The sequence below is a fragment of the Pyrus communis genome, chromosome 14 (assembly GCF_963583255.1).
Source record: "Pyrus communis chromosome 14, drPyrComm1.1, whole genome shotgun sequence".
Classification (NCBI taxonomy): Eukaryota; Viridiplantae; Streptophyta; class Magnoliopsida; order Rosales; family Rosaceae; genus Pyrus; species Pyrus communis.
Genome location: NC_084816.1, coordinates 11908654 through 11932718, shown reverse-complemented (window position 1 = coordinate 11932718; position 24065 = coordinate 11908654). Strand labels below are relative to the sequence as shown.

Here is a 24065-nt window from a genome sequence, read left to right as displayed (position 1 = left end):
AATCAATTAGGAAATTAATTAAAAAATTAATCAAGTAATTAAGAAATTAATCAATTAATTTTGGTAATCAATCCTAATTTGAAAGAATAATTTGGGGTTACCTTGTGGGGAGGATTTGATGAGGATTGATAAAATATGTTTTGAATAAATACCTATTTTGATCACATTTGACCTTGATTGAGCCGTTATTGTCCACTACATATGCATGGAATCTTGGTGTGCCTTAAGGTTAATTTTGTCTTTTTCACCCAAAAATTTACATGTCGCCTCCATATTTTTCGTGATTATTTTCTGCACAAATGCCCCCATACCTATTGGGTTGCTCATAAGAAAAGGCAGTGATGCGGGAATTATACGCACACAAATTAAACCCTCTTTTTGACAATTGTAGTATAAGTATAAGTAGGGATCGTTCTGGACCGGGGATTAGGAGGGATTGTTAATCACTTGGATTTGACTCAAAAACGTAAAAACACAATATAAAACACTATACTAGACTCAAAGAATGCAAAACTAAACTTTAAATCACTAAGACAAACCAAAGACTCAAAATGCTTTAAAACATAAACTAAACAGATTCTAAGCACTAAAGAACAAGAAAGTAAAGGGGGGTTTTGATTTGACGAAAATTGAAATAACGAAACAAGTTAATAAACTAGACAGAATGTAAATATGAATTTGTGATAGAATTGAATGGATGGATGCTAGCCAAGGGGTTCATCTCCACACATGTTACACTTGCATAATAAAATGATTTCCAATTGCTTTTCAATAAACCATGAATTCTCAACACCCCAAGTTAACCATGATGCACTAATTAACCTTCAAATCTTCCTAACGTTATTGAATTGGATGATTGCATACGACAACCCAAAACATTCCCCACAAGTCCCCTACATGATTGCATAATAGAGATACAAGCAAGAATCATTACGCTCTATGAAAATTATAAGTGCTGACGAGGCATTCGTTACTATGATTGCATGAAACTTATGCCAAGAATTTATTTAGCGCGATTGTTTATAAGCAACCTCCACTACTTGTGAATATAAGTTCATAACTATTAGGTGAAACTCACTTATATTCTAGCGTCATATTCATGCATGAAAATTAAGCGTGCACTCTCAATAAACATACATAAATAAGTTATCAATCAAACAGTTAAACAAATTGAATTCACAACTTATGAAACGTAATTAGAAGTAATCAACTCATAATGCAAGCATAAACATATATTTCGAATCCCCCCCTAGCCAAGGGGGGTTTAGTTCCTCATACGTACAAAACAAAGAGAATTGAAATTAAACATGGAATTCAAAGGAAAAGAAACACCTAAACATTCCAACAACTCAAACTTGAATTGTATGAACGTTTAGGCCCGCTTCTCTTCCTCTTTGTCGTAGCACAAGGTCTAAGGTGAGTTTTGGGGATTATGGATGATGTAGAATGATAGGTTTTGTGGAATGGTGAAGGAAGTGATGGTGTTTGGATTAGTAGGGAATGGTGCCTCAAGGCACGGCACCAAGGGCAGTTTTTGGTGAATTTCTGAATATGGAAGAATGAATGAGTTTTGTGGCTGCAATGGATGCTTATTTATAGGTGGATGAATAATGAAAAGAAGGAATATGACAGCTAGGAGAGAATGTGGCTGCCATCATGAAGAGTGAATGGATGTGCTGGAATTGAGTGGATGTGTTGTTGCCAGGATGGGGGAAAATATGGAAAATGGAAGTGTGATGCACGGCAAAGCTGGAAGTGTTTGTGTTTGGGGAGAGAATGGGAATGCATGTGCACGGTAAGGTTGGAGAATGAATGTGTGATGGTATGATTGAATGATTAAAGGGGCATGTGGGTTGGAAATGCATGTGGAGTGGCTGCAATAATGAAATGGAATGCTGGAAAGTGGATATGAAATGCACGGCAAGGTGAGGATTTTCTGGAATGATGGCAGGTTGTGTATGTGAGTGATTAGGGTGAATGTGCATGTGCTTTGACAGCTAGGTTGAATTAATTAAAGGGAGTGCATGTGAATGCAATGGATTAAAGAGTGGATATGTGTGGAATGGCTGGAATGTTTGGTGATTTGCACGGCAAAGGGGGGGATGAATGATTGAATGTGCATGGCTGGAATGAATGTGAATGCATGTGCACGGCAAGGATGGAAGAATGATTATGGGTGCATGTGTTGAATGATTGTGTTGGTGATGAATGTGGAGTGGCTGGAATGATGAAAGAATAAAGGGTGCATGTGATTAAAGGGTGGGAGTGCATGTGAATGTGCACGGCACAAAGGGATTATTTTTGTGGCTGAGATGGTTTGATGAATGAGTGGATGGGGAATGGGAGTGTGGTTGGCACGACACAAAAGGAAGTGGTTTTGGTGAATGGCTGATTAGAATCTAGGGTGAATGGTGTGTACGGTTTTTGGGAGAGAAAGTGTGTTGGATGCATGGCAAGGTGTTAGAATGGGCTAGGCCCTTTGTTTTATGTCCTAGAGTGCATACAAGGCCTTCAATTTCGTCCAACACTTTGGCTCCAAGCATAAGCTATCCATCCTTAGCCCAAAAGTGCTCCAAAAGGCTCCAAAATGCATCTTTTTGCTTCCTTAGCCATATGAACCTAAAAACACACGAAAATGGCTTAAACAACTAAAACAACTAGGAATTAACAATATAAATGCACGAAAACAAGCTAAGTAAGTCGCCTAAATATGCTCCTATCAGGCAGTAGGTGTAAAGATGTTCTCTTCAGGAAACATAGGATTGCTTCCTATCTTGACGTAGATTCCCTCTTTAATTTGAAATTAGATCCTTCTATGAAAGGGAAATAAATCACTTCCAAAGTCTATTTAAGTCTACATTAAGTAGATCATTAAATCAACTTCAGAGAGCAATTTATTCTACCTTACAAGAGAGAGAAACCTAGAGGATATTTGTTCCCCCTCCCCAAGCAATCTTCTACACTTGCCCATGCAAAAGACCGTTTTTCGTTGCTTTCTTTGTCTTCCCCGCGCCGCACCGACGTAAGAAAAAATTAATTTTCCTTGTCTTCTTCTTGGATAGTGTTGTCGCGGGGCAGCTGTCAAGATGGTGCGGCACGTCGGTTGGCAAAGACGAGGAGTCAGCTTGGCATGGGCTGATAGGGTGTTGTGGCTGGGGCCACTGCTTGGGCCGCTTGGCTTGGCTAAAGCCAAGAGTAGCTGTGTGGCTGGGGCCGCGAATTAAGGCGTTGGGACGTAGTGCTAGGCAAGCCACATGGCTCATGTCCTTTATGTTATTGAACTTAATAGGGGCCAGGCCGACAATTGAGAAAAATGAAGAAGTCGCGGGTTTCATGAGTTGCTGGAATGATGGGCATACATGCCTCTTGCCTGTTGGTTAGAGAGAAAAAATAAGGGAAAAGCCAGCATGGGTTGAGCTCCCTTACTGAGTACCGTGAATGGTGTTGGCTGTTTAGTCTTCTTCGCTGTGAGAAATGTGGATTGCTCCTGAGAGAGGAGATGTAGAGGATCAAGGCGGATGCATTAGCTTGTCCGATCGTTGTCATGGAGCCTACTATAAATGAAGGTAGAAAAAAGAGATCTTCCACACCTGCTGAAGAGATGCCGGTTGAGATTTCACCGTTATTCGTAAGGGTCTGCCTGCTGCCGAGAGGCCTGTGATTGACTTGACTTCTTCTAATGCGAAGAAAAATGAGGCTGCTAGATCTGAGCCTGTGATGCCTGCCATGCCAAGAATGGCTAGTATGATTGTTTATAGGATTGCTCATCGTAGAGGTTTTGTCAAGCCCCCAGTGCTGAAGTCTGTACTAAGACGTCTGTTGGGAGCTAAATCCGATTCACTTTTGGAAATGCCTGCTACTATAAAAAGCGATAATGTGGACTTTGCTGCTAAAGTGGCGCCAAGGCTTATTCTTCTTGTTGCTAAGACTGGTTCACCTGCTGAAAAAGAGGAGACTACTCGCATGGGCAGTTTGTGAGAAATCCACCAAGCCTATTTTTGGAGAGTCTATTGAGATCTAAGCGCTTTTTAAGCCTGATCTGCTTGAAGATATAGACGCGTGTGCCAAACTTGTTGACGGCGTCAGAGGGGTTATTTGCCCAAGTTCCTTTGCGAAGCATATGACCCAATATAGAATGACTGCTTTACTTGTTATGATGCAGATAACGGCAATTATGGCAGCCAAGTCTATGCTCCTTGACCAAGAGGATACCAAGGCTGCCAAGGAAATGGAAAAAACTATGGTAGTTGAAGCTTATTCTTATGCCAAGAAGATCAAAAAGTTGGAATCTAAGCTTGTCACTTTGAAAGGGTCAAATATCCATATCTATGCAGCTTGAAACCACTTGCCAGGAGGTCGTTGATTTGAAGACTAGGCTTGACGGGATCCAAGTTAAGTATGAAAGTACAGAGAGTGAGATTGGCTATTACATACCTCAGATTCAAGATCTTGGGTGTGTCATTTCTAAGCTTCGTTTTGCTACTTACATAAAGGATGAAAATTTGATTGCTGCTTATAATCAAGTGATCCATTTCAAGAAGGTCGTTAATAGGCTTGAACCCCAAGTGTTGGAACTCCAAGGTGCACTGAAGATCAACGAAAGTCTGAAGAAGGAAGTGGATGAGCTGTAGCACTTCCATGTTGGTCTGCTCGAGGAGAATGAGCAACTGAAAGGTGAGAAGGCTAGGCTCGAGGCTTCGCCTATTCAGAGTTAGGCTGATTTCTACAAGCTGGGTTATGCAGATCATCTTCTTTAGTAGGCCGTCTAACTTTGAGTTTGTTGGGAAAGACTTCGAGACCTTCTTTATTTCTCCAGAAGACTTGCTAGCCTTTAGGATTTTCTTTGTTTTCCTTGTTGCTTTTTACTTTGCTTGAACTCCTTCGGCCTTTGCTATTTGTTTATCAATTTTGCTCAAAATTTTAATAAACTTGCTTACTTCGGTTTACTTCATCTTCGTTTCTTTTGTTTACACCCAACCTTTGGCCTTTAAACCAGCGGTAGCCGTGCTACTTTTCTATAAGCAAACAGGTTTGCGTAGCCTATACAGCCGTATGTGTTGGTGTAGAATTATTGCAAAGTTGTTAGCCATAGGGTCGGCAGCCAAATGCCTTACTTACAGAATCAAACGAGTCTGCGTGACCACTTGGCTGTTAAACTTGGCTTTCTTCAATCCTTTGACCTGTGTGGCCTGCATCACAACATACTAAAGTTTTTTGGGTTATGAAATTTGCTAACCTTTCGTATTAAAAGTACGCGGTTGTATGGAATTTTGTAAGCAAAGGTCCGAGAGAACTTCTTGCCTTTTATATAACCAATTCTGTGGGTTACGTAGCAAGTATCACAACACTTTAGGAATTAGTGTAGATTTAAACAATCATTCCGCGCTCGGTAAAGGTGAAGATTATCAACTGCATAGCATGTTGGCAGTGGATAAAGCTTCGTATATGCATCTTAACTTATTTAACCTTTCACAAAAATGTACGGTTGTATAAGTTTAGCGCGACTTACTGCTCGAAAGGCAAGCCGTAGGCAATCTTCTAGAAACCATAGGCTACATTAGTGCACTCGGTAGCAGCTTTAGGGTTCTAGGGCAGCCATGCATAGGGTGTATTGCGTAATGTGCCTCCTCCGTCTCTGAGGCCTGATTCCTTACGGATTAAGCCAAAATACCCAAAATCCTTCAATTAGCTAAGCCTTGAAAAAGACCATTGTGACTACTTCCAGGAATCCCGGCACAAGCCATTGTGCACCTAGTTACACTAAAGCAGCTCGACTTATCCACCTGCATTGGATAGCAAACCCATGTGGGTGTCGGGGAATTGGTTTACCCTCTCGCATTGGAAAGCATGGTTGATCCCCAAGGGGGTGCAATTCCTGCAATAAGTTCCTAAAAAGAGCGCGGTTTTCTTTTGAAGTGCAGGAGTGATCAGTTGTCGTAAGTATGCAGCCCAGCCAAGTTGTAGATTACTTCTGAATTCCTCATTGAAAAACGAGTGAAATGTACGAAAACTTAGTTGTAAGGTAGGAACTACATAACAACTGGATAGTTCTCGAGTTGCGAATTGGTGCCTGTCAAGCTGCTTGAATCTTCGGGCTTTAACATAGCCGGAAGTCACGCATGGTACTTCTACATATTATAGGTGTTCCACTGCTTTTCGATCTCTTTATCGTTCATGGTGGTGAGGGTGTGACTACCATTGCCGCCTACTCTGCTGATCTTGTACAAACCTTCCCAGATGAGATCCATTTTTTTTTAGAGCCTTCTCTACGGGCAGTGATGAAGGTTTTTCTTAAGACTAGATCTTCAGGCTGGAACTGCCAGATCTTAGCCCTCTTGTTATAGCTGGAGATGAGTTTTTGCTGGTAGGTTACGATGCGGGTAATGGTCTGCTCGCGCTTCTTCTCTACCAGATCTAGGTTTGTGGCTATCTTCTTACCGTTCTGCTCGATACGTGGTAGTACAGTGTTGATGCTTGGTACGATGACATTGGGAGGAATGATTGCTTCTTAACCAAATGGCAAAGGGAAATGAGTCTCACTCGTGGCTTGTCGTTTGGTGATGCGATACGCCCATAGACATCAGGGGAGTTTGTCTGGCCATTTTCCCTTTTTGTCGAAGAGGGACTTCTTGAGGCAGTCGACAATCGTCTTGTTGGATGCTTTGGCCTGCCCATTTCCTCGAGGATATCTCGGCGTGGACATGTGTTACTTGATGCTATATTTTTGGAAGAATTTTGCCAAATCTTTGTCCACGAATTATGGGCCGTTGTCAGTGGTAATGGATTGAAGGGTACCAAATCGACTAATGATGTTCTTCCATATGAAGCGTTTTATATCCGTCTGAGTTGTGGTTGTCATGGGCTCTGTTTCTGCCTATTTGGTGAAGTAATCGGTTGCCACAATCATCATGGCTCTGCCCCTCAATAGCAGACGACATTGGTCTTTCCAAGTCGATTGCCCCCTGCATAAACGACCAATGACTCGTCTGCGGGTGTGGTTCGCTGGTAGGGAATGCTGGTACTGGTTTGTAGCGTTCGCAGTGGTTGCACTTTTGTACTAATTCCTTAGCATCTTGGTGCATCGTAGGTTAATAGTAACCTGTGTTAAGAGTCTTCTGTGCTAAGGATTGGTCTCTAGAGTGATTTGCACAAACGCTTTGGTAGATCTAGCTTAGAACATTTAGGTCGTCGGGAGGTGTTAGGTAACAAAGATGTGGTCCAGTGTAGGATCTTCGGACGAGAATGCCATTCCATATGTAGTAACGAGACACCTTTATTTGGAGTTTTCTAGACTCCAATCTTTCCATGAGGAGGGTGCCTTTGACCAATTAGTCTATAATGGAGCTTTGCCAATTTAGAGTTGCACTAACCTATGACACATCGGCTGCTGGCTCCACCTCCATACTTGGCTTGTCTAGATACTTTACAGGGATAGAGCATTTGAGTTGGTGGTCGAGGGTAGAGCCGAGTCCCATTGGCACGTCTGCGTGGGCGTTGTCTGCCTACAGAATTTGAGTAAGGGAATAAGTTTGAAATGCCTCAAGTTGCTTTTGTATTTTGCGCCATCCTTGGGTGTTTTGTCGTGTACTCCTTAGTAGTCTGGCTGGTGATTAGCTAGGAAGTCAAATGAATTGCGATCTTTTTCACCGCCAAGTCTTTTGCCATTCGAAGGCCAGCTAATAGGGCCTCATACTTCGCTTTATTATTGGATGCTTTGAAGCCTAGAGTGATCACCTGCTCGAGCATTAAATCGTCTGGGGTGATAAGGACCGTGCTTACTCCTGAGCCCTTGTAGTTAGATATGTTGTCGACATGCAAATGCTAGAAGTCTCCATCGGGTGAAGCATGCACGGCTAAGGCGTGCTCAATTGCCTTCGAGGCGTCGTTGGGTTGCTATATTACATCACCTTGGCTAGGAGTGAAGGTGCGATATGGAGCTGTCAAGTTGGGGCCATGTTACACATAGCAGGAGATGTTCAACAACCGGTATTGGGCCACTCTAGAGTTGAATTATGGAGCAAGGGTCGACTGGGACCATGTAACACACAACAGAAGGTGGTGCTCAACTGCCTGTACATGTTGCTTTTATGTAGAATCTTTTGGGGCAACAAGGAAAAAAATTGCTTCCAAGTGCGTCCTTCTAGTGTTCGTTTGCCTTTGGTGCGACTTTTGGGTTGACTTGTTACGTTCGTCAGAAAACTTTTTATCCGCTAGTGTCTATGCCTTTATCGTCGTGCATCTAGTTTGAACTTACATAGAGGCTCTACCTCCTCGATCTCGTCCATGAAATGTGACCTGCTTATGTTGGTTATGTCATGTCGTAATGCCTCGTCAGTGACCTTGTTACGTTGGAAATCACGCAATCGCTACGTCATGAGCATGTCTGCTTCTTCTTGAATTTACCTTTGTTGAGGGAAGCGAAGCTCTCAACTGCCCTCGTTTGTGACCTGCTGGTCTAGCCAGCTGTTCCACATGTTCGGTTCGTCTATGCCGTGGCTGCGGTGCATGTGGTATATTCTTCACATGCGAACGAATTTCTCACAAGGTGCCAGTTGAACTTGAGCCATATTGAATGATTGCTTCTCTTCGTCCGTCGTGCTGCCTACTCTGATGTGAGGTGGAAGATGCTCCTTGCAGGCCTAGCCGCGAATGAACATTTCGCCTAGAAGGTTGCTCATGTTGATTATCAAAGTGTGGCCCTAACAGTGAATGTCTGCTCGTTCGTGGACCTAGCCAAGAGTGTATGCTCCTCCACTCGCTAAGACAAAAGTATACGCTATCTTGGGGGCCTAGTCGGGAATGTACATTGCTCGAACGCTCAATTCGTGGTTGGTCAAGGGGCTGCTTGCCAGGATGCTATTGGAGAAGTTCGTTGTCTGCTCTTGTCCTACTTCGGGACACTTTGTCTAGGGCACGTTGCATTTCGGTACGTTGTAATGGCTAATTCACCAAGGTTGTCTGTTGTGCGAGGGCGCTTATCAACTCTATGACTTGTCGAGACAAGTGTTGTTCTCTATTTGGGTTGGAAGAGCTTGGAGGATATGCATCTCCTTGAGTAGTGGAAGTGTAGTAGATCCGGGCGAAAGATTTGAGTTGGGATACATCAAAGTTGTGGAGAAATAGGGTGAAAATACCCTTGGTTTAATCGTCGGTCCATAAATATGAAGTTAGGATGGTTAAACCGGTCTTGGATTGCTTTGAGTGCCATGAGAATAGGCTGGATCTAGAATTAGGCTATGGGAGCAATTCAGATCGTTGGAGAGGGTCAAGCCGCTAGCGTAGGCTACGCTAAGTGTGTGGGCTGCCCCGTGCGGTGCGCATGGGCGTTGGGCCTGGGCTCAGGTCGGGAGCATGCTGGGCTTGCGGTGGGTTATGGCTCGGGTCAGCTCGCCTTGGGCTTAGGCCCGTGTGGGCTGGAGTGACGCGGCTTGGATTTGGAGTACACTGGGCTTGAGCTGGCCTTGGGCTCGCGAGGTTTAGGCTGCTTCAATTGCTGCAGTTGCTTGGGCCTGTTGAATCTGGGGTGGTTGCCTTGTGGCACGGGCTTGGGCTTGCTGCTATGAGCTAGCCTACTCACCATGGGTAGTGGGCTCGCCGAGGGTCGCTGCTGCTCCACTAGCTGTCACGTTAAGCCTCGTGGATCGTGGTGGTAGGGCTACGTCACGATCTCCATCACTTAGTCCAAATCCTTGAACGTAGAAAGTTTCGTTCATCGTGGTTTTCGAATTTCTAGTCATTGTACTTTTCTTTTACATTTATTCGAAGAATTTTATAAAATATTCTAGAAATAAGAACGTACGAAAAATCTACAAATGAACAAGAAATGAGAAACTTCAAATGCACGAGTCTTCTTTAAGCGTGTGAATCAAGACTCTTATTGAAAGCACCAATTTATGGATGCAAAATTCCGCCTTCTTCTTCTTGGACAAAAATGCATCTGCAAAACAATTAACACCTTAGATCAAGGCCAAAAGCCTCACGCGCCCACGATGAATGGGAAGACAATTGGACTTTGGTTTTTTGGAGAAATGATGATTATTTATAGGGGTGTGGCCGGACCTATCTGGCCACTTATGATGGTTTTTGGCCTTAATTGCAAGATATTATGTCAAAATAATATCTTGTTATCAATTAGGAATTTAATTAGGAAATTAATCAATTAATTAGGAAATTAATCAATTAATTTTGGTAATCAATCCTAATTTAAAAGAATAATTTAGGTTTTCCTTGTTAGGAGGATTTGATGAGGGTTGATGAAATAGGCTTTGAATAAATACCTATTTTGATCACATTTGACATTGATTGAGCCGTTATTGTCCACTGCATGCGCGTGGGAATCCCAGTGTGCCTTAAGGGTAATTTTGTCCTTTTACCCAAAAGTCCACGTGTCGCCTCCATATTTTGCTTGCTTCTTTTTTGCTCTACAGCAAGCATACAGAGACCCAAGATCGAAAGACATGGAGGAGCACGAGTTCGATTTCCCGAGGGAAAGATCATGCCCCCGTCTATGAAGATTAAAACCCTAAAGTACCTCAAGCGCAAGCAAAACACCACAGCATGCTCAGATTCACCAGCAAGATCGTTAACGAAGACAAGGAAACAAGAAAAGTTTTGAAAAGCAAGGTCAAGAAATTCTTCCTTACCTGAAAGAAGGTCTCAATGCAAAACACTAAAGAACCCAAAAGCACAGATGCAAGTATGAGGTACGATGGATAATAAAGGAAGGGCAGAAGAAAAAGTTGCCGAAGGAAGATAAACTAAGGAGGAGAAGAAGAAAATAATACAAATACCTATCCTGGAGAAGGGAGTTGTTCAAAGCAATTACCAACAAAAGATAGGAGGTCCTTTTTGTATCATGAAACGTGCATGAGAAGCAAGGAAGCACATTGTCACTAGGCCACTAGCATCCACGCAGAAAAGAAAGAAAGAAAGGAGAAGAGTCCCATCAAAAAGCCCACGTTCAAAAAAGGAATCCCTTAGGCCTGGGGTTGATTATTTAGCCCATTCAAGGATTCTCATAGCCCAAATAATCAAGGGGACTAATGTTGGGGCCCAAAAATGTCACACACCAATCCAAGTCTTAAGGCCCAATTATCATGCAACGCTTATATTCAAGCCCAAATACATGGCAAGGCACGGGATCAATGAGAAATATATATTTACAAACATGCCATGCCACGGTGATTAAGCCGAATATTCACTCCATGCTCATACCTATTCATCACGCCATGCTTCCTCATGCTAATCACTGCCATGCTAAGCCTAAGTCACATACTCAGGCCTTGCTAAGTGGATTATGGTGTGGATGGTTACGGAAGGTTATTGAGCCTACGTGGAATTGGGATCATGGAAGACTTTAGGCTACTTGGGAGCCCAAAGATCTAAGCCCATACCCTTTGTATTGCACGCTGGCATTATTAAGAGATAATTAGTCTAGTTTACCCCCTTTCCTTAGCAATCCAACTCCCTTAGTTAGAAATAAACTAGATTCTTACATTAACTATATGTTAAGCCTAGCAAGTCAAGCATTAAATGATGACTTTCCCTTCCCAGTAAGCACAGACAATCAACGTGCGAAAGCCGTGAGGCGCGCTACCAGAATTAGTGCTTGCGGAAGGCCGCCTTGGGAAAGGTGCGCCTTGGGAAGTAGCAATCTGCATGTCTCAACAGTGCAACCAGTTTATACCAAAATGGGAATAATAGGATAACTAGGGAGAAATGAGGGGAAGACCAAGCCACAAAAGGGATATTCCCTTGAAATCTAGAGAAGAACCCTTCATTTACATAAAGGGAGGAACGCAGGAAGAACAGGGAGAAGATTCAGATGAACACAAAGGAAGAAATAGAGAAAACGTAGTGAGAGAGAACCACCTAGGAAGACGCCCATAGAGTTCCATTTAGTCTAGAAGCATACTCCAAGTCTCAAGCATCACCATCCATGCAACCTTAATAATTCCAACAACCTTCCATCAAGCATCTCAACCATTAGAAGCCTTACTATCACCCTAGGAAGGCCCAAATCATGCAGCTAAGAATGCCATGCAACCATGCAAATCTTCTCTCTCTCATGTAAATTGATAAGTTCTAGCTTGCACACCACACTTCACTTGAGCAAGTCATTATCTTGATCTTTCATACTATCTTTGAGCCGATAATGTTACTGGGGTATTTTCTAAGAAAACCTATCTCTTTCGAGATATCCCAGGACTTGTTGCGAACCCACACCAAGGGAGAGAATAGGACATTCTCGAAGCCCAAGTCCACGTCGACCTAAAAGTCCCCCAACAATATGCAATAGCACAATTTTAATTCCAGGAAAAAAAAAAAAAAAGTGGACTAATTTTTTAAACTAAATTTATAAACTATGTAATGTTATCAACAACCACACCATATAGTTCACACAATATTGTATACTTGAGTACTTATTAGTATAATACCTAATGCACATTTTTTACATCCTATTGACCATAAAAGATATCAAATCCACCTTATAAGTTTCATCAGAACTTGCCGGTTGTAATTTGTTTAAATTCATGCAATTAATCCTGGTCTCTTAATTTAATAACTCTACCAGTTTCAAGAACATGAAAAGTTGAGTATACTATTACTTTATGTATATTCTTGTGCGGCACAAAATAGCCATTCATTGCCAGCATTCTCAATAGATACGTACAATTATAAGTTAAAAGACTTCCTAATTGAATCATTAAAATACATTCTACGTGTCCCTGAATTCTATCTTTCGATTGATCCTTCGAGCAAGCTAGAACCATTCCACATGGAACTCTCAGATCACTGTCTGACTTTTGTGCTCAACGACGCAATCTTAGCTAGCTTGAGCCTACCTTCCCATATTTAGAAACCTGCACTTTCAGCTCCTTAGTTTTGGCTTATCGTGCAAGTGTTTAACAGTTAAGGTAAAGAAAAGAGCATAGAAGGATTATATTCAATCCTTAATTTTACTCATTTTACCTCTAGCTGATATTTGACATTAAAGTACCAAGTACTGTAATATTAGATATTCTCCTTCCTTGACTATCTAATTTGATCACTAAATTAGACTAATTGCATTCTGTCTGTTATATTATTTTAATTCGAAATTAAATAAAAAAACATACTTCCTTTGAAAATTAATAATAAACATTATATACATGCAATACAATGAAACGAACCAAAGTTCAAGTAATATAATTAGATATTCTGCCAACCATCTTATGAGATTCAACAATATTTGAGCATTTGGCTGCGCACTTCCACTTCCACCTTTTCTTGTACTTGTTTTACTCACATTATCCCTCCTCGGATGCGTGAAGCCCTTTTTATATGCAAACAATGCATTGTTATTTATTATCACCCAGGGACGGGCGTCGGTCTTGCCTAATCCTGCAATTTAGAGTTCGAATTCTTTAATGTAAAAAAGAATAAAACCAAAAAAAAAAAAAAAAAAAAAGTAGTGTTAGTGACATTTTAAAATTTTCATTCTACATTTCTTATAAATATACTTTTTTATTTTTAAATATAAAAATTTAAAATGTATAATGAAAGAATGGCAATAACAATTTTAAAAAAAAAAAAAAAAGAGAAAGAAAGTTTCCTCCCAATTTCCCTTCGATTATAGCTGAGTTTTGTCTCTTGCCTCTAATTGGGGAAAATTCACTGAGGCACTGACTATTTGACTAGTCGTTGGCCGACTAAGACCACTTCCCTTTATCGTATTCACAACATTATATTTAATTTCGATATTTAACAATAAAATAACGCCATATGTACGTGGGAGTGAATGCAACCACACATTAAGTCTTGAAAGATTCTTTGTCTGTTGAATGACCCACGTCTTAAAAAGTTTAATTTCCTCGCTAAAGAAAAGCCACAAAAGAGTGGAGAGAGAGAGAGAGAGAGAGAGAGAGAGAGATGAGAAGAGATACTTTTTACTACCGTGAACCCCACATATAATTCTTCTTGAAGTTTCCCCTATCTAAAGCTCAAAAGACCGTATTACCAAAAAAAAAACAAAAAAGTAAAAACCTCAAAAGACCCTAATTAGCTCAATACAGTTCGTTGACCTCTTTCTCTCTCTATTTTAGAATAAACTAAATTCCAGAGTCGAATAGCAGTGCGTCTTTGTAATTAGCTCCACTTGGCTGCTGGAAATCACTGTAAGTAATGAATCTGGATCCTTTTCGGGTCCTCCTTATGAAGATTCTAAAAATTCGTGAATCTTGTCTGTTCATTGTATATCGTGCAGTTATAAATTATTTTAATTTTTTTATTTAAAATTAAATATAAACTTTAAATAAATCATTGAACAGACAAGAATTAAAATTAAATATAAGTAACTGACGAAAACTGACCATTCGATATAAGATAAACGAGCACGATTCACGGATCCTCTGAATCCTCACAGAGAGGATCTAGAGAGGATCCTGTTGGGTAAGTAATATTCTATGTATCATGATTTTGCTTATCGAATTAATGGTTTTCATTAAACAAAACTTGTCATGCAAGTATTTTAGATCTCCATCTTTGTTTACATAATTTTCACACACTTATTATCTTCACGTTATTTGGAATCGAATACTTTGTCCAGTGATCATTGTTGGCAATATCCACATCAGAGTGCCATGTCATCAAGAGTTTGTTGAAAGGGTGTTAGATTGATAGAGTTGGTTATATCTATTAGCTTTGGAGCTAAGCTTTGTACTCTATATAACTGAGTGGTGAATCATATTGTCATTCATTCAAGTTTTATGATAAGAAAGATCATTTCATTTCTTCTCTGTTGGCTCTCTAGCTCTTCATCTTCTCAATTCTTCACTGCTCTTTATTTTTTCCAATCTAGTTAACATGGTATCAGAGCCACCAGGCTCAAGCCATGGATTATGGTGGTTTCTCTTCATAGTAGTTTACATTTTCTTTTCCTTCCTAGTTTAGTTTCTCTTCAAATTTCCATTAGATTTTCGGTGCTTCAGTGATTTTTCTTGGGTTGATTTTTCTGCGATTGTTGGGTTGATTTTCAGTGCTCCGTTCTGTTTGCCGTTTGCGACGACACAGTTGGGCTGCGAGGGAACCTTCGCAATCATGCTTTGAGATTGTAGAATCAAGCTTTAAGAACCGATGATGGAGATATTCGAATTGATTGAGACTTGCAATGGTTGCAAAGTGAGAAAGCAAGAGTGCGTCCATGTGAAATCCAAACCGAGAGGAAAAAAGAGACTCTCTTAGAGTGGCTGTGTGGGAGTTTCAAGCAACTTCTTAGATCCAGTGGAATATCTTCATTTCATCCAGATTTGGTGTATTGTCAGAATTGGGGTTTTCCTCAGAATGTGGTGTTATTTCCCCAAAATCCTATGCTTCTTGTTCACTGCAGCCCAGGTGTTTGAAAAAAGTCCTAGCTCAAAAGTTTCATTTGAAGGTTATGTTTTCAGCCCATTTTTTTTTCTGAATTCTTGAACAATTAGAATGGATCTTTTTTGGGTTTTTCAAGAGTTGAATTGTTTCTGGGTTTTTCCTCTAGGTTTCAAGATGAAGTGATGAATTGGAAGCAGTTGTGTAGTGCATTCTTGCACTTTCTATCTTCGACGAATTGGTTTCTTGGTGGGAGTTTGGTTTTCTGGTGCAGAGAAAAGTTCAAAATTTGTGCAGTCTACATGTTCGATGAAATGACAACTCAAGATTTTTTTGTGAAGGTTATATTTCTAATCACTTTATCTGAATTCTTTGGAGAATTGGAATGATTTCTTACTGCAATTACTTCTGGGATGTGACAATCAATTGTTTTCATCCAAATTAAGGCATGAAATCATCTCACTTTCGATGATCTTTTCTGAGTTTCATGTTGTTTTTCTGATATTAGGGTTTAATATTGTTAGAATAAGTATTTTGTTGATGGTTTATGGATTTTACTTTCAATTGGGTGATTATTGGTGTCCTGCTGGTGATGTTACTCATGGTCCTTGATAATGCAGTTGTTGCTATCATAATTTGTATCAAATGGGACTTAGTTTTAAGATTATACACTGTAAGTCCTTGAATTTCTGTTGTCTCGTCATTGGGTTTAAATTGTTCAAGAGCTTATCTCATCCTATAATTTCTGAGTCTAACCAACTCAGTTGTTAGCATGAATCTACAATAAGTTCGATTATACGATGAAGTTTGAAGAAGTTGTAAACGGTAAATCCCACGAAGGGTAATTCTGTGATGTGAATAGGTAAATCCCACGAAGGGTAGAAGAAGTTGTTAACGGTAAATCCTAGGAAGGGTAATTTCGTGATGTGAATAGGTAAATTCCACGAAGGGTAAAAGAGATTGTTGACGGTAAATCCCATGAAAGGTAATCCTGTAAGAAGCTATTATACCAGCATAAGGGTGTGTTATGACTCCTTCATAGAAGGCTATTCTTATGTGAAGCTCCAGTTAGAGGCAGTAAGGTTTAGTGTTCCCAGAAACTACTGAGAAGATACGATATGATTGATGTGTTTTCATGGGAAGATACGATATGAGAAGGAAATTCAGCAACTTAACTGTGCATCAGGTGGATGACTGGACTATTTTCAAAAAACTAGGCTGAAGGGGGAAGTATCAAAAGGCTATAGTTGAGGACACACACTTCAAAACTTGACAGACATAATTGTTGACAAGCACAGCATGTGTACTATAAAAAAGATAATGCAGATGCATGAAGACATCTTTAAACACCAAGAACAGAGGATTAATTGATGATGGGAGCAGGGCTAGGAGTGCATGGACAAGAAGGACTTCATTGTTCTGCATTTCTTAAGCACACATACAATCTCAAACTGGAATCCCAGTTCAGATTGAGTGAGGATGTTGGCAATATCCACATCAAAGTGCCATATCATCAAGAGTTTGTTGAAAGAGTGTTAGATTGATATAGTTGATTATTTCTATTATGTTGGTTATATCTGCTAGCTTTGGAGCTAAGCTTTGTACTCTATAACTAAGTAGTGAATCATATTGTAATTCATTCAAGTCTTTTGATAATAAAAATCATTTCATTTCTTCTCTGTTGGCTCTCTAGCTCTTCATCTTCTCAATTCTTCACTGCTCTTTAATTTTTCCCATGTAGTTAAAAATCATATTACTTGAATATATATTTAATTCTTCTTTTTACTTGTTAATCTTGCACCTTCATCCTGTCTCTATCGTGAAAAAAGTTGTCAGCCAAAAGTTTTGGTGTCCATTATTTTCTACATAGGGCACAATACGTGGTGTCTTATATGAAATGGACACTGGTTCACCTTGTTGGTGTTCAATATTCAATAGAGACAAATACCTCATTTGTGTCCTCAATTTTGTACCCAAAGCCTATTTTTCTTATAGTGCTCATGTTATCTACTAGAAAAATACCAATAGTACGTACGATATCTCTCTTTCATTCACATCCCATGCATACATACACGTACCATATGATTACTTGATATACAGTCTCCATATATGTGTTGTATTTGCATGTGTGAAGGTTAAGTAAAGTGGCAATAGAGTGCAAAATGATTAATTAGGAAAAAGAAAAACAAATAACGTGGAAATAAGAAATGTAACATCCCACATCGACCAACGGAGAGGTGGTGATGTGCCTTATATGTACATGCCCACCTTTATATAGCACGAGGCATTTTGGGAACTTACTGGCTTCGGGTTCCATTGAAACTCCGAAGTTAAGCGAGTTCGGGCAAGAGCATTCCCAGGATGGGTGGCCCACTGGAAAGTTCTCGTGTGAGTTCCCATAAACAAAACCATGAGGGTGTGGCCAGGGCCCAAAGCGGAAAATATTGTGCTACGGCAGAGTCGAGACTGGGATGTGACAGAATGGTATCAGAGCCACTCTACCGTTCGGTACAAATGTGCCACTGAGAATGCTGGGTTCCCCTTAAATGGGGTGGATTGCAAGATCCCACATCGACCAACAGAGATGGGGTGATGTGCCTTATATTTACATGCTCCCCTTCCTAAAGCACGAGGCCTTTTAGGAACTCAATGGCTTCGGATTCCATCGGAACTCTGAAGTTAAGCGAGTTCGGGTCAAAGCATTCCTAGGATGGGTGACCCACTAGGAAGATCTCATGTGAGTTCCCAGAAACAAATCCGTAAGGGAATGGTAAGCCCAAAGCGGACAATATCGTGCTACGGCGGAGCCAAAACTGGGATGTGACAAAATGGTATCGGAGCCACTTTGCCGTGTGGTGCGAGTGTGCCGACAAGGACGTTGAGCCCCTAAGGGGGGTGGATTGTAACATCCCACATCGACCAACGGAGAGGGGGTGATGTGCCTTATATGTACATGCCCACCTCCATATAGCATGAGGCATTTTGGGAACTCACTGGCTTCGGGTTCCATCGGAACTTCGAAGTTAAGTGAGTTCGGGCGAGAGCATTCCCAGGATGGATGACCCATTGGGAAGTTCTCATGTGAGTTCCTAGAAACAAAACTGTGAGGGCGTGGCTGGGGCCCAAAGCGGACAATATCTTGCTACGGCGAAGTCGAGATTGGGATATGACAATTTGGATCTGTTATGACATAGCCGTGAGACGCTTAATGGACCATTTAAATCTTACAAAACCCCTTTCTGGGCTTAATTGACGCAAAAACCTTTCTTTTTTTTTGTGCAACTTAGTGTTTTCATAGCTCAATTATTACTAAAAGAAAGATCGATTCTTTGGAATCCTTCTTTTCTTCAAACAGAATGAACATAGATAAAATCAAACCGATTCCCTAATTGCCATTCTAGATATTCCAGTGTCCTAGTTATTCACATTTATAATGTAGGCATGAGAATTGTGCCAAAAATATGAGGTGGTGGAGAGTATATAGAGAGTCCCATTTTTGAAAGAGTCTCATTAGCATTTCCTTATAAAATATTGTGTAAAAAACATAAAATGCTGGAGAGTGGGGAGCCTCACTTTAAGAGAGTCGCATTAGCTTCTCTCTTGGGTTTAAACCAACTTTCCATAAAATGATACTTTTTAATACATGTTTTGGTCTTCACAATTCCATGCAATATTTACCTCATATTCATGGGTTAATTACACCAACACCCCCTGAGGTATATCGAGTTTTCACAAAACTCCCTCACGTTTGAGACATTACACTAACACTCCTTCAAGTTTTAATTCACTTTCACATGACCCTTTTAGTCAAAATTCTGCTAATAAATTGACAACTTTACCCTTATAAATAATTACTTGAACAATAAAGAAAGTCTTTATAATTATATAGAAAAGAAAATATTCAACAACAACAACAAAGCCTTTTCCCACTAAGTGGGGTATGCTGTATGAATCCTAGAAGGCCATTGCGCTCGGTTTTGCACCACGTCTTCCCTTAGATCCAAGTACTCTAAGTATTTTCTTAGAGTCTTTTCCATAGAAAATAAAATATTAAAAAATAAATAAATTAAACATTAAAAAAGGGAGGGGAAGGATGCCTTATGAACGACGGCTAGCGTCCTCAAAGCATGTTTGAGTCTTAGCGCTTTTGGACAAGGAAAGCAAATCCATGCTCGTACCATCAAGTATGCGTTCAATCTTGTAGTACCAATAAGAAGTGCTCTTTCAACAATGTATGCAAAGTGTGGGAATTTGGAAGACAACAGTCTGGTGTGTAGGAGGATGCCAACGAGGGATACAGTAAGTTGGAATGCTGATATCAGGGCTTTCACAAAATGGGAGGGGCATCAAGGCTCTACAGGCATAGAGGTTTTGAACTTTATGATAACTATAAGTTATTCAGCAGTTAATGCTCCATGATTCTTCAGGAACTCTCATTTTACTCTTTTCTTTGGAAATTAATTTGAAGAAGAAAAGCAACCGTCTGCTTATTTTTTTGGTTCGAAAGAATAGAATTAGACCAAAATACAAGAAATTTAATTACAAGTTGCAAATTCAGTTGATTCCTCTTGCGCCTCTTGACTTGTTTTGGCATATCAAAGTAATTTTTCATGAAACTGAAACTTTGTTATTGTTAATTATTTTCTTATGGATGCAAGCAGAATGCTTATGAAGTAGAATCCCATTGTTCATAAGCATTCTTAGCTGGGAAAAAGAAGATGAAGATGGTGATACTATTTTAATGTTTAATTTATTTTTTGTATAAATTATAAAGCTTTTTTTTATTGTTTAAGTATTACTTATAAGGGTAAAGTTGTCAATTAATTAGCATAATTTTGACTAAAGATGTTATGTGAAAGTGAATTAAAATCTGAGGGGGTGTTAGTGTAATGTCTCAAACGTGAGGTGGTTTTGTGAAAACTGGATAAATCTCAGGGCATGTTAGTGTAATTAACCCTTATATTCATATATAGCATGCAACTCTACTCTAGCTCTATATAATTAATAGATATCAATTCAAGTTATTTCTTGTCACATCCCACACCGGCTCTATCGTAGCACGATATTGTTCGCATTGGGCTTACTATTCCTTCACGGTTTTGTTTCTGGGAACTCACGAGCACTTCCCAGTAACAAAACCATGAGGGAATGGTAAGCCCAAAGTGGACAATATCGTGCTACGGCGGAGCCAGTCTGGGATGTGACAAAATGGTATCAGAGCCACTCTGCCGTGTGGTGCGAGTGTGCCGACAAGGACATCGGGCCCCTAAGGGGGGTGGATTGTAACATCCCACATCAACCAACGGAGAGGGGGTAATGTGCATTATATGTACATGCTCCCCTTCCTATAGCACGAGGCCTTTTGGGAACTCACTGGCTTCGGGTTCCATCGGAAATCCGAAGTTAAGCGAGGTCGGGCGAGAGCAATCCCAGGATGGGTGATCTACTGGGAAGTTCTCGTGTGAGTTCCCAGAAACAAAATAGTAAGGGCGTGGCCCAAAGCAGACAATATTGTGCTATGGCGGAGCCGGTTTGGGATATGACAGGAACACTTGCCTAAGGTGAAGAGTCAAATCGTTTGGCAACTCTTCATGGGGGTATGAATCAAGATAATTTTGAATCAGAGCCCTAGATTTTTGCTCATCCCTCATTGTAATAATATCTCGGGGTTTATAGTGATAACTTGGTATATCTACTATATATACAACCATTAACTAAAATATGTCCATGGTTAACTAATTGGCGGGCTTGAGGAATAGTCGAAGCCATGCCAAAGGTAGCGGAGAGTCTATGGAGAGTTCTACTTTGAGAGAGTCTCCTTATCATTTCTCTATTTTATAATGTTGACAAGAGAATTGTGCCAAAAGCATGAAGTAACGGAGAATCATAAAGAGTCCTACTTTTGAGAGATTCTCCTTAGCATTTCTCTTAAACCCATTATCATAAACATATGCATTCTCAATTAACGTGTAGTTAATGGCTTGAATCATTTATAACACACACCATCAATAAGTTTTCCCCTACAAAATTCAAAATTTTTATTTTCTTCTTCTTCCTCGTCAAAATTTCATGTTATTCACCTTTAAAATTTCTATGAATTTCATGGCATTTCTCCTTCTCCCACCGGGTTGGTGGTGCTTTTTATATATATACCTTGTTAAAGGTTCAAGTGCCGTAGCAAGTCACCTAGCAGCCTAGCAAGGAGAAGTTTTTTTTTTTTTTTTTTTTTTGGTAATTGTTAATTGTTTTCGTACTGTAGGTAACATAATCTTAAAAAAATTTCACTCACTTACATTTTTTAATCATCTTGATGTTGTATCTAATATGATTTTTACGTCTATTAGCAAGGTAATATAATTTTTATTTCTATTAACATGGTCATACAATATCGTTCCTATTAATTAGATAATTTCAAGAATGTATGTGTTCTTTTCATTTTTACCTTTTGATTAGGTAGATTATGTGTATATAATGTTGATTATACTAGATGGTATGAAAATTTCTTCCACGAGAGAATATTTGAGCATATATTCTACGTTCACAAATTAATCATATGCTCATGATTTAACTTCATCCCTTGCATCCAACATAGGAGAGGCATACTTGAACTTGTGTATGCCCCTTTACAAAGTTGCAATGAAAGTCGACTGGGATGCCACCAAGGGCATCGTAAATATCAATCAGGCACTCTTAACTGCTAGCATAACAAAATGATGGGAAACTGTCCTTCACGTCGCAGCAGGAGCAAAGAACAATATTCAGATTGTGGGGGAACTGGTCAAAATGATGGATGAAGAAGACTTGGCACTTCATGACATTAAAGGAAATACGGCACTGAGCTTTGCCGCTGCAGCTGGAATTGTAGAAATTGCCGAAATTTTGATACGAAAAAATAGGTTCTTGCCAACAATTCCAAGTGGCGAAGGAATGACACCACTTTATATGGCTATACTTTGTTTGGACAGTTTGAAATGGCATTGTATTTATACCCTAAAACGTAAGAAAAATGTTAGATGAAATGAGCCGTAACGCTCTCTTTTTTCTGTTGTATAGATCATGGTCTTTATGATAAGTACTTGGAACTTGGACAGAAACATTAAACACATCTTTAATTCTTAACTATTCTTCTTATAAAGGTTGTTTGAATTCTCTCTCTAACCCCTTCCTCTTTTTTTTTTTTTAATCTTTGTAAATTGTGCAGATTTAGCTATGAAGTTGCTACAAGATGATAGAACATTAGCAAGGGCCCGTAAAGGCGACAATAAAACGGCATTGCATGTCTTAGCTCGAAAGTGTTCAGAGTTTAGTGACCAAAGTACTTCAGGAATGGGCAACAGACTTATGAAAACATGTGAGTCGATTCTTCTAAAATTATGGTATGAAAATGTGATGAGTTATATAAAAACAAACTTTTGTATTTGATCACCTCACGTAAGTATGAAATTTGCCTATTCTTGTGACCATTGATCATTTTGTTTATGTTGGAACTTTTTTAACTTACAGTTAAAGTACTCACAGGCGTGAAGGGTCCTTACAAAAGAAACTTGAAGCAAACTCAAGCCCTGAAACTAGTCGAATGCCTTTGGAAAGAAATGTTGAAATGTGACGACGACGAAGTCATGCGTCTGATAAGAGAGCCTTCTGAATTACTATTTGACGTAGCGAAAATAGGATATTATGAATTCTTATCTGTGCTTATTGACTCTTATCCTGAATTGCTATTGGAATATGATGACAACAATCTAACTATCTTCCATATTGCAGTCTTTCATCGTCATGCAAGTCTCTTCAATCTAGCGCATGAGACAGGCTCCATCAAAGATATCATAGAAACATTTACTGATGATGAGAATAACAACATTCTACATCTAGCTGAAAAATTGGCACCTTAAGACCAACTTAATCTTGTGTCCAGAGCGGCTCTTCAGATGCAAAGAGAATTAGTATGGTTTGAGGTATGATTAAAATTCATCTCATAATCAACTTTAATCCGTCTTGCCTAGAAAATTCTTGCCTTTTTTTATTTCATTATCGATCATTGATGTGGCAGGAAGTCGAGAAGATTGTGCAATCTCCCTTTATACATATGAAATATAAGCAAGGAAAAACACTTCGAGAATTATTCACTAGCGAGCATGAGGATTTATTGCACAAGGGAGAATTATGGATGAAGGACACTGCAAATCCGTGCATGCTTATTTCAACTATTATCGCCACTGTTGTGTTTTCAGCTGCATTTAGCATCCCAGGAGGTAGCTGATAATAAAGGAACACCAAATTTCATAAAAGAGACATTTTTAATCTTCGCCATATCTGATGGAGTAGTACACTTTTCCTTCTCTACTACAATTCCCATGTGCTTGTGCATCCTCACGTCGCAATATGCTGAAAACGATTTTCTTAAATCCTTACTGTTGAAGTTGATGATCGGACTCACATCACTCTTCGTTTCAATAACATCCATGATGATAGTTGTCGATGCAAATTTCCGTCGTCTTCAGTCTTGACGAAAATGCACCGGCAAAACAATCAACACCTTTGATCAAAGACCTAAGCCTCACGCGCCCACGAGGAGCCGGGGGGGGGGGTGTTAGGTCAACGGATCTCCGATGCCTAAGTTAGTTTCTCAGAGTAACTGTTTAGGGCTTCTTTAGGATTGCAAAAGCCCTCAAAATTTGGTATAATATGGGGTATTTATAGGGCTAGGGCTGGCCATGTAG

General features: G+C 39.9%; 1 protein-coding gene across 1 annotated transcript; it reads left to right on the top strand.

The window, feature by feature from the left end:
• Positions 1-22128: 22128 nt before the first annotated feature.
• On the top strand, positions 22129-23237 carry LOC137714375 (uncharacterized). Its single transcript, XM_068453608.1, has 3 exons — positions 22129-22324; positions 22547-22696; positions 22849-23237. Exons 1-3 carry the CDS (start codon positions 22129-22131, stop codon positions 23235-23237), a joined length of 735 nt encoding a protein of 244 aa, XP_068309709.1.
• Positions 23238-24065: the final 828 nt, after the last annotated feature.

What these genes read in the sequence shown, in the direction of transcription:
- LOC137714375 (XM_068453608.1), top strand. Translation starts at nt 22,129, where the DNA reads ATGATGGATGAAGAAGACTTGGCACTTCATGACATTAAAGGAAATACG. An exon ending in GGACAGTTTGAAATGGCATT is followed by an intron (nt 22,325 to 22,546) that starts GTATTTATACCC and finishes TAAATTGTGCAG; the next exon opens with ATTTAGCTATGAAGTTGCTA. An exon ending in CAACAGACTTATGAAAACAT is followed by an intron (nt 22,697 to 22,848) that starts GTGAGTCGATTC and finishes TTTAACTTACAG; the next exon opens with TTAAAGTACTCACAGGCGTG.